The sequence below is a fragment of the Borostomias antarcticus genome, assembly GCF_949987555.1.
Source record: "Borostomias antarcticus genome assembly, chromosome: 20".
Classification (NCBI taxonomy): domain Eukaryota; kingdom Metazoa; phylum Chordata; class Actinopteri; order Stomiiformes; family Stomiidae; genus Borostomias; species Borostomias antarcticus.
The window spans coordinates 20,673,329-20,684,415 of record NC_140253.1 but is presented as its reverse complement, the minus strand read 5'-3'; the positions used below and the strand labels follow the sequence as shown (position 1 = coordinate 20,684,415).

At 45.5% G+C, this 11,087-nt stretch overlaps 2 protein-coding genes across 2 annotated transcripts in view; one reads left to right on the top strand and one right to left on the bottom strand.

Moving 5' to 3' along the window:
• The window catches only part of cfap97 (cilia and flagella associated protein 97), a 19,627-nt gene extending 15,707 nt beyond the window's left edge, over positions 1 to 3,920 (top strand). The window contains exon 5 of the mRNA XM_084454370.1: positions 2,872 to 3,920. Within this exon, the coding sequence (XP_084310496.1) occupies positions 2,872 to 2,877 (6 nt within the window). The 3' untranslated portion in view covers positions 2,878 to 3,920. The remainder of the gene's footprint in view (positions 1 to 2,871) is intronic.
• A 3,807-nt stretch (positions 3,921 to 7,727) lies between these two features.
• slc25a4 (solute carrier family 25 member 4) lies at positions 7,728 to 9,654 on the bottom strand (the record flags this gene model as incomplete). Its single annotated transcript, XM_084454372.1, has 4 exons — positions 7,728 to 7,885; positions 7,965 to 8,105; positions 8,257 to 8,743; positions 9,544 to 9,654. 4 exons carry the CDS (start codon positions 9,652 to 9,654, stop codon positions 7,728 to 7,730), a joined length of 897 nt encoding a protein of 298 aa, XP_084310498.1.
• Between the last annotated feature and the right edge of the window lie 1,433 nt (positions 9,655 to 11,087).

Sequence of the window (11,087 nt, the reverse complement as noted above, 5' to 3'; positions counted from 1 at the left end):
ATGGATCGGAAATTTCCGATCCACGTGCGGAGATTTCCGATCCGCCTGCTGTGTGCGCGCTTTCACGTTGTCTGCTGGAATGATTCCACAAGTGATTCCTGCCGGCTTAATTTTGCTGCTACACGCTAACCTGCTGGCTGGCTGCAAACTGTGGAATGGGACTTCCTAGAACGGAGGCGTGTCTCAATGAAAAACAATGGGAGTTATGAGACACGCCTCCATTCAGGAAGGTCCATTCCACAGTTTGCAGCGAGATAGCCTGTAGGCTAAACTTCACAACATGTCCGCTGTATGGAGTTATTTTACTCTTGAAACACCGCAAAGCAAGACAGCAACATGTAATGTTTGCAAAGCCGTCGTTCCGAGAGGTGGAAGCTCTGTCGCAACGTACAATACTACTAATCTAATCAAACATTTGAAAAAGCACCACCCAAAAGAGCACAGCGAATATTTAGCCAGGGGGCAGAAAGATGAAACGAAACGTCAAGAATCACTCCTGGAGTCATTCCAAAAGCAGGCTAAACTTCCAGCAGACAACGTAAAAGCCAAAATGATTACAGAGAAGTTGCTCAACTTTATCATAGTCGACGACCAACCATTAAGTGTGGTGGAAAACGAGGGGTTTCGCAGCCTGATGGAGCACTTGCAGCCAAGGTATAGTCTACCATCCAGAAAATATATATCAGAGACTGCGCTACCCAAACTATACAGCCGAGTGTCGTCCAAGTTAGCTGACAAGTTAAAAGGAGTTCCAGCCCTGAGCTTTACCACAGATATTTGGACCTCGGATGTGTGCCCAATGTCACTAATCAGCCTCACAGTGCACTGGGTTGACTCTGGCGCACACAGCCTACAGAGTGCGGTGCTTCAGCCAGTGTACTTTGTGCTGATCAGATGAAGCAGCCCATTGTATGCATTTTCTTTTATTGGGAGGGAGAGCAGTGTAGAGATGTTTACACTTTATTTCATATTTGACACTTGAAAACCGCATTGCTGCATAGTAGTCTCTACTTGATTTGTGTTTGTGCTGTTCACATTTATATGACAGGTAGGCTATTCTTTGATATTTTTGATAGTGTATATATTTGCACTAGTAAACGCTGCCTTGTTACACATTTTATTTCAAGTCAGACAAGTATACCCTTGTGGCTGCTGGAGAGTGTATTTGTTGCACTTTTATGGAATTTAATAAATATTGATAATCAATTTTAAGCTTTTCTGACCTGCTTTTCTGAGCTTATACTTCCCTCAAGTACATGTCATACTTGCCTGTAGAGAGGAGTTTATTACAGCCTCATAAAATAAACAATAATAATAATAATATTCAAGCAAAAAGAGCTCTGGTATCGGAATAGTATCGGTATCGGCCGACATCCAAATTCAGGTATCGGGATCGGATCGGAAGTGAAAAAATGTGGATCGGTGCATCCCTACACTCTGGTTGGTAGGTCAACAACTCGGGTTAAATTACAAGTATTGACCACTGAAAGAAGCTTCTTCTTCCAATGGCAATCTGTAGAAAGGTAGTCAATGTTAAAATCTCCCAACATAAACAATTATTTGTTTTCATCTGAAATGCTATCAATGAGATCACACATTCCTGCCAAGTATTCTATTTTAGCATTCGGGGGCCTATGACAACAACCAATTAGTATAGGCCTTGATTGTGGTAGGTGAACCTGCACCAAAAGAGCCTCTATATCACCCACCATTATATCATTTCTCTCTTTAGCTGGTATTTGACTCTATACAAGGCTACACCACCTCCATATGTATTCCTGTATTTCCTAAATGGAGTGTAATTATGTATACTCACTTCAGCATCCTCTAATGAGGAGTCCAGGTGAGCTTCACTCAAAGCAAGGACATGTATGTGATTAGATTGGACAATTTGGTCTATTTCATGGATTTTGTTTCTCCGGCTGCATATGTTCAAATGAACAATAACCAAGCCTTTATTTGGTAGGCCCTGTTAAGCTTGTAATTTTGTCTTTGGAGATGACCTAAAAAGGAACTGAATGACCTTGTGGTCGCTCAGCTTGACCATACCAGCGTCTAGCTATGGCCTTCTCTTCTTAGCCTCAAATTAGGCGGTCGTAGCTGCTCTTACTGCTCTGTAGGAGAGCACCAGGGTCTTACTGCTCTGTAGGAGAGCACCAGGGTCTTACTGCTCTGTAGGAGAGCACCAGGGCCTTACTGCTCTGTAGGAGAGCACCAGGGCCTTACTGCTCTGTAGGAGAGCACCAGGGTCTTACTGCTCTGTAGGAGAGCACCAGGGTCTTACTGCTCTGTAGGAGAGCACCAGGGCCTTACTGCTCTGTAGGAGAGCACCAGGGTCTTACTGCTCTGTAGGAGAGCACCAGGGTCTTACTGCTCTGTAGGAGAGCACCAGGGTCTCACTGCTCTGTAGGAGAGCACCAGGGTCTTACTGCTCTGTAGGAGATCACCAGGGTCTCACTGCTCTGTAGGAGATCACCAGGGTCTCACTGCTCTGTAGGAGATCACCAGGGTCTTACTGCTCTGTAGGAGATCACCAGGGTCTTACTGCTCTGTAGGAGGAGATCACCAGGGCCTTTAATAGGATGCGAGCTGCAGTTGGAAGCCAGTGAAGGGTTCCGAGGAGGAGGGGGGGGGGGGCGGGGGGGTCACATGGGAGATTTAGGTACTGTAGCTTGAACACCAGGCAGGCAGTGTTCTGGATATGTTGCACAGGTCTGGACTAGATTCTCACTGCTTCTTCTTACACATGCTGTCGCACGTTGTCCCGTGATGTGTGTGTGTGTGTGTGTGTGTGTGTGTGTGTGTGTGCCCATTTGCAGGCAGATTACTTTATGCATTGCAAGGTTGGTCTTGTGTTTCCTCTGCCCACAGGAATAAGCACCAGACCTAGCAGCTCCATACACCACCACGGATCTAGAGAGGCATTCACCACCTCCACGACCCCCACCACCACCTCACCTGGGCCCAGGGCCACCACCACCTCACCGGGGCCCAGGGCCAAAAGAGCCCCCAGGGCTGCCTGGTCCTAAGAGCTCTGCCAAGGAAGGAGCGTTGACTCTCCAATCCCGACCGTAGGAAGACATTGCCCCATAACATTGACATGAAGTCAAGTTGGTACAGTATGCTTCCCTCCGATGGTTAGGCTTAGGAACTTGGGGACGGTATCAGAGGTGCTAAACTACTCGAGATGGAGCTACGATAACATATGCAGCCATATTCCAGATTCACTAACCCTAGTGATTGTGTTGTGCATAATCAGAATTAATAGTGAGGTTTCTTGTAAAATCTGATAGAGAAATTGAAAACATTGCAATTGAAATTGTTGCAATTATTTAAAGTAACCATTGAGTTTGGCTTACCAGGACCAAGCCAAACATATTGTGAGCAACAGCTTTGGCTATGTAAATGCTTCTGTTGTATGGAAGAAAAATATATATACCTAAAATGGTTTAGGGACCAAAAGCATTCTCCTCTAAGCTTATCACCCATTCATATGTTCAGTGAATAGAGTTATCATTTGCTGTATTTCTGCCATGTTTGTGAAAATCAGCTTTACATTTCCACAATGGTTAAGTTGAGCTTTATGAGGCATAGTAAAAGGTTTATCTGTTTCTGTTGTATATATTTTTATCATTACCCTGCGCAACATTTTATCTAATAAAGCAGCTTGCTGTGCACCTCTCTTCTGTGTCCATACTAAAAGAGGTGCAAACAGGGTTTAGCTGAATCAGCACTTCTAGCAGCTGTTTAAGTTGTGCCAGTGATGATGCCTATAAAAAGTATTCACCCCCCTTGGACTTTTTCACATTTTATTGTGTTACAACATGGTAAACACAAAGTAGTCTCCTCTATAGCCTACTCTATAATGAAAATGAGATGGGGGTTGCTGCATAAAAACACTTCAACACATCAAACCTGAATCTGGTGATTTTGTCCAGTTAAGTTGTTGAGCATTCCATGACCTACTCATACAACCTCTTTTGGCCACAGGGGGCGCAGGGAGCAATCAATTGCGTTTTAGCCACTTTTAAGCATTTTAGATTTTTATAGCACCACCCTGTGGCTAATCTGCTTCATATTTCTCCAGTGGCTATTGGCATGCTCTTCTACCACTATACAAAGTTTTGGAAAAATCGGACGGTTAGGCCCAAACCGGAAATTAGCTCTCTAGCACCAATAATGGAGGGGTAACCTCCGTTTACGTGTGCTGTATGAAGTTTGAAAAGTCACACCCTCTGCAATTTTCTTTGGCTCATAGTGGCTTTGTTTTTTTGATGTTCTTGTAAATTGGTCAAGAGATTGTGCCTGAGTTTCATGCAGATTAATGAAAAATCCTAGGGGAAGATTTTAAGCATTTTGCCAAATGTTCAACCTACAGAAAAATCTATCAAGGCAGACATTATGGGCTCTTGAGGCAAATTTGTTCTACATGAGGAAAGACAGAAGTGCGCGAAATTTCATGACTACGTCAAACGGGACATTACATATGCCTGTTCAAAGTTTGCTTTTTCAACCGTTTGCTATAGCGGCCCCATTTGGCCAATCGATGTAAAATTCGCTCCGTGGCCTCCTGGCATGACCCTCTACCATTGTCGATGGTTTCAGAAAAACCAACTAGTCGATTATAGGTGCAGCCATAGACTTCCAGTGCAGAAAAACAACAAATAATCAAGAAAACTAACGATAACAATAGGGAGCCAAATGGAAATGTATTGATTCCATAAGCAACCCAATTAATACTTGGTAGAAGCACCTTCGGCAGCAATTAACAGTTGTGAATCTGTTTGGGTCTCTATCAGCTTTGCACATCTGGACGCAGCAACTGCCCATTCTTCTTTGCCCAATTGCTCAAGTTCCATCAAATTGGATTGGTGCTGGTTTCCTTCAGAATGTCTGTACTTTGCTCCATTCATTTTGCCGTCTGTCTTGGCGAGTTTTCCAGCCGCTGCTGCAGAGAAGCATCCCCATAACATGATGCTGCCACCACCAGGCTTCCCAGTAGGGATGGTGTTCTGAGAGAAGCATCCCCATAACATGATGCTGCCACCACCAGGCTTCCCAGTAGGGATGGTGTTCTGAGAGAAGCATCCCCATAACATGATGCTGCCACCACCAGGCTTCCCAGTAGGGATGGTGTTCTGAGAGAAGCATCCCCATAACATGATGCTGCCACCACCAGGCTTCCCAGTAGGGATGGTGTTCTGAGAGAAGCATCCCCATAACATGATGCTGCCACCACCAGGCTTCCCAGTAGGGATGGTGTTCTGAGAGAAGCATCCCCATAACATGATGCTGCCACCACCAGGCTTCCCAGTAGGGATGGTGTTCTGAGAGAAGCATCCCCATAACATGATGCTGCCACCACCAGGCTTCCCAGTAGGGATGGTGTTCTGAGAGAAGCATCCCCATAACATGATGCTGCCACCACCAGGCTTCCCAGTAGGGATGGTGTTCTGAGCTTGATGTGCGGTGTTAGGCTTGTACCAAACATAGTGCCTAGTATTGAGGCCAAAGCGTTTTATTTTAGTCTCATCAGACCATAGAATCTTCTTCCAGACTCTCCCACATGCCTTCGGGCAAACTCTAGCAGAGATTTTATGTGAGTTGTTTTCAAGGGCTTTTATCTTCTCACTCTCCCATGAAGCCCAGCTTTGTGAGGTGTCCAGGCTGTTGTCCCATGCTCAGTTTCTCCCATCTCAGCCATGGAAGACTGGAACTCCTTCAGAGTTACCACCGGCCCCTTGGGGGGCTCTCTGACTATGGCCCACCTCGTCTGGTTACTTGGTTCTTGAGGACGGCCTGTTCTAGCTCTTCCCCTGCTTTTAAAGACCCTTGCCCTGGATCTGTTGGGAATGTTCCTTGGTCTTCATGGTGTTTGCAGTCTTAGTTTGGGAACACACTACTTCCTGTGGGATCACCCAAGGACAGGTGGGAAATGCCTCAAGTGAACATAGGTGGATTCAACTAATTGTGACTTCTGAAGAAATTTGATTGTGCAAGAGCTTACTTGAGTGTATCATAACAAAGGGGGTGAATACTTTTATTACATACAATTAAAAATTTCACTTTTTTCACTTTGACATTAGTTGCTTTTATTTATCAGTGACCAAAAATGAAATTTTTGAATTGCATTTGAAATGCATTTTGATTCCATGTTTTAACACAATTAAGTCCAAAGTGGGGTGCTATCTTTTTCATAGGCACTGTTTGTCAGACACCAGCCACGCCTGTCGCAGCAAGGGCTGCCAATGCAGACACACCTAGCTGGCAATAAACCAGCCACTAGGACCTAAACTAGCTCAGTCACACTCACAACACCAGAGTGGCAGGGAGAGAGGCGGGTTGTCAATCATGCCATGCCACATTCCAAAACTCAATTGTGATATTGCATACAGTACAGTAGGTAAGAAAATGTGCAAGTGAGATATAAAATGTTTATTCGCCCCAATCTTTCAACTCATCCAGGCTGTTGGGCTCACTTGCCCTTGTATTCATTCCAGTTTTTTTCACCCAATTTGGTAGCCAATCACGCCTGTCACCTACTGTCCTGTTGTCGCTGCTGTGGAGGTCCATCACACAACCCGGCGGTCGGCAATCTGGAAGAGGGAGCCGCCTAGCTGACCCTCACAAGCCTGTGATCGTGACTCCAACACCAGACAGGGTCGCTGTAGGACACCGGACTCTTCCACCGAAATTAAACTAACCACCCTCGGGAGTGTCGGCCCAATATGCCACTTCCCCATGGGATCCAGCCGAGACAGGGCGTGAACCCCAGTCCCCGTGGGCAGCTGCACTGGAACATGATGCTTAGACTTTAATTCCAGTCTGTCTGGTGTGAGTGTACAATGCTTTATGAGTGTATGAAATTATTATTTACATCATATTGTGCTTGATTGTCAAGAGCTTAAATCTTTCTCAGAATTAAACTGTACCTTTTTGTAGAGTGGATCAGGATCACCAGGTGTTTGAAACTCTTAGGAATGTAGCCTAACACACTGTCAGAACAACACTAGTCTCATTGTTTAGGATCATTCATTAATCAATGATAATATACCAATATACAAGCGTGAATGGCAGATAGACCATGGTGCATGCAGTCAGTCATACGCTGGGGAATGTGTCAATCACGCTGCACCTGCCGCCGCCGGCCTCCCCCACCTCCACCCCCAGCTCTGCGTCTGCGCTAATGTAACGTCCATGAGTGACTCCGTAGCTGTACATGAGTGACTCCGTAGCTGTACATGCCTGACTCCGTAGCTGTACATGAGTGACTCCGTAGCTGTACATGAGTGACTCTGTATCTGTCCACGCAACGCTTGTGCGTTGTGGTAAAAAGACAGAGAGACTCAATTGGTATTTTCATCTTTATTCTTATTAAAAGAATGTATGAGGTTGAAAACATGTACGTGGTGGGACACACAACACAATGACATAGGGGTCCTCAACAGACAGCAGCTGTATAATCTGCATGAAACTAACATAAGAATCCATAACGGTGACCGGCTGGACAGTTGTCTGACTGGGGGCCTGGCTCGAGTAAGATGTACAGATTTGGAGGTGGCACGTTTCATAAGCCTACTTAACCAAATACCTTGAGAAGTGGCTACTCCTGGGCTGGCTCTAGAGAGCACCCCCACCCCCTCGCAATTCACCCCCAGCTGTTATCGTTCTATATTACACTTAAGACATACGCGTGGCAAAGGGTTTCCTTTGAGAGGCTAGAATGTTTATGTGTACTTTTTGATCTCGTCGTACAGGACCAGAACGAAAGCGCCGCCCATGCCACGGATCACGTTGGACCAGGCGCCCTTGAAGAACGCCTTCCCACCCTCGTCCTTCATGATCTTCCTCCAGCAGTCCAGCGTGCCGGTGTACATGATGTCCGCTGTGGGAACACGCAGACACATTTAGTACACGGGATGCGTTTCAACACCAGCGTGACCTCGCGGCTACTGGCATCTTACCTCCTTTGCGTCCTGACTGCATCATCATGCGACGTCTGACGGTGTCGAAGGGGTACGAGATGATGCCTGCAGCGGCGGTGACCGTCTGGGCGATCATCCAGCTGATGACGATGTGTGTGTTCTTGGGGTCTGGCAGCATACCTAGATGGCGACGTTGAGTAACACAATTAAGGCTCGTCCTCCTTGTCATGTAAATCATCAAAACACTTCTCAGAGATATGAATATTCCCCACACAGGTTTGGTTAATGGATACATTTTCTCTGTGGAGAGATGGGTGCCCTTGTGGCTCACCTTTAGCTGTGTCGTACGTTCCGAAGTAGGCCGCTCTGTAGATGATGATGCCCTGGACGGACACGTTGAAGCCCAGGTAAAGACCCTTCATGCCGTCGGATTTGAAGATCTTGGTGAGGCAGTTGCCCAGACCGGTGAACTCCCTCTCGGCCCCGCCTTTGCCGATGTCGGCGGCAAGCCTGGTCCTGGCGAAGTCCAGCGGGTACACGAAGCACAGAGAGGTGGCACCGGCTGCACCTCCGGACGCCAGGTTGCCAGCGAAATAACGCCAGAACTGAGTCTTCTGGTCCACTCCGCCCAGGAAGATCTTCTTGTACTTGTCTTTGAAGGCGAAGTTAAGGGCCTGGGTGGGGAAGTAGCGGATCACGTTGGCCAGGTTACCTCTCCAGAAGGAGATGAAGCCTTGTTCCTTGGGGATCCTGGCCACGCAGTCCATGATTCCTTTGTACTGTTTATCAACAGTGATCTGTTTGCTGGCATATTGGACCTAGAGAGAGGAACACAAAAGCACTTTGACTTTTAACAGGACGTTTTGGCCAGATATGAGTGACATTTTACTGAGATATTAATGTGAATTTAATAAAGGTAATATCTATCTATCTATCTAAAGATTTGTAGGTTACTTTTTCTGTTTTCTTGCTTGGTTGGTGGCCTCCTAGACTAGTAGTTTTCTCAGTCTCAAGTTGTAGCGTCACTTGAGATCCTGCTCCGCATATTGGGTTGCAGGCTTGAAGTTAAATTTAGCTTTACACTAACTACCAATGACGTTTTCGCGTAGCTCAACAATAAACCTTTTTTTATTTTTTTCATTCAAACGATGAAGTTATGTTGACTGATTTATGATTCCACATGAAAGCAGCTTGCATGACTATACTAAAGCCTACACTTCTAAAACAACACTTCTAAAAACCTAACTGCCTTCGAAAATATTCCTTTACAAGTTCTTTACAAAACTTTACTTTAAAAAATTACACTAAGCTTTTATTCGAGATCTGTCCTGAGGGAAACTCTGAACAGCCAGAGCAGTACCTTGGAGAGCGGCAAGTCACGTGCGTCAAATCTCTAGATTCAGCGCTTTAGAAAGTGGCCTGGCCTGACTGTTATCTTCTTACAATGACCTGGCCTGACTGTTATCTTCTTACAATGACCTGGCCTGACTCTTATCTTCTTACAATGCTAAAATAGATCCAAAATAAGACGCAAGGTGATTTCAGTGGCGACTATACGTTCCAAGTAACTTTCGTCTATTTTGCGCCACAGTTGCGCCATGAATAAAACACCGCTTACCTGAAGCAGCAACTTCACTCTCTCAATTGGAGCAACAGCTGTTTTGGAGATGGCAGCAGCAACACCACCGGCCAAAAAGTCCTTCATGAAACTAACCACTGCGTCCGACATGGCTGCGTGTTTCTCCTGGCTGAGCAAAGGTCAGACTTGAAACGTTACAGTCCTCACCGAGGTATCCTTACGGAAACCCAACGCCCCTTCAAGTGGACGAAGCCTTTCCATCTCCCTTAATATATCGGGGCAGTCTATCGCGAGAATATGGGGTGATGGATATACAGGTTGTCGAACAGATTGGCGAGATTGAATAAATATCCTAGGTGAAGGGTCACCGTTTACGCCATGTTCACGGTATTGAGATTCTGACAGTTTGGGGACGTTTAAAGGACAAATCTACCCATGCGTATCGTGGTATCTGCCACCCCCTAGATCCGCCACTGCGGAGAAACTATTTAATATTGCCTACTACTACTAAAATGTGATTACATATTTATACCAGCTCAGAATATCAACATAATATATGCAGTATTAAGCTTTTATATTATTTTAATTTAACTGTAGGCTGCCCTTCTCTTATACCCTCCTCTATACCAACCCAACTGCAAGCACACAGTGAGTGAGTCATAGTGTTTTTATAGACACAAAATGTATCAGCGTTTTTACAATACATATTTTTCAAGTGTCGAGGAGAGGAACTCCCTGCCATTGCACATGTCTATTTTCTTGGTGATACAGTGAATCCTGTAATTAATTCATATAGACCTAGATGACTGCTAATTTTCATGTCCCTCTTAGTCTATTGATTAATACCGGGGAATAAGCTGTCCGGTTATTCAAAGCCTCGTGTAAATTCCAGCGGGCCACGTGGAACATGACGGGGTAGCCTACCGCTAGGACGTCACGGCCACTATGGCATACAATTATGCTCCAATCGTGCACTCTGCTGGATGTGTCTCACTTTTCAACTATTCAACTGTGAATAGTTGTGAAATCCTTTATTTTCATAGTGCGCTCGCATTCGTCGGTAGCCTATACAAGCGCGCATCTTGGATAGATCGAGCCTACTTGGCTGATCCATTCGTAAGGTTACGCATTGTGTTCTCTTTGCTGTTTGAAGTAGCCTACATGTCAATTTTGCTCTTCCGAAAATAAACCACGTTCAGGGCATTCCTTCAAGTTCCCCAACTAATTTGTGGTGTGCGCACTCGCCTGGAAAAAATCGACAATTGATCACTGCCAGAGAATGAGAGGACTTATTGAAGGTCTACTTCCTCAACAATTAGTGGTCCTAACAACCTTTGCTGAGTAATGTTAGAGTAGACTAGCTTTCTGAGGTGAGTAATGTTGGAGTAGACTAGCTTTCTGAGGTGAGTAATGTTGGAGTAGACTAGCTTTCTGAGGTGAGTAATGTTAGAGTAGACTAGCTTTCTGAGGTGAGTAATGTTGGAGTAGACTAGCTTTCTGAGGTGAGTAATGTTGGAGTAGACTAGCTTTCTGAGGTGAGTAATGTTGGAGTAGACTAGCTTTCTGAGGTGAGTAATGTTAGA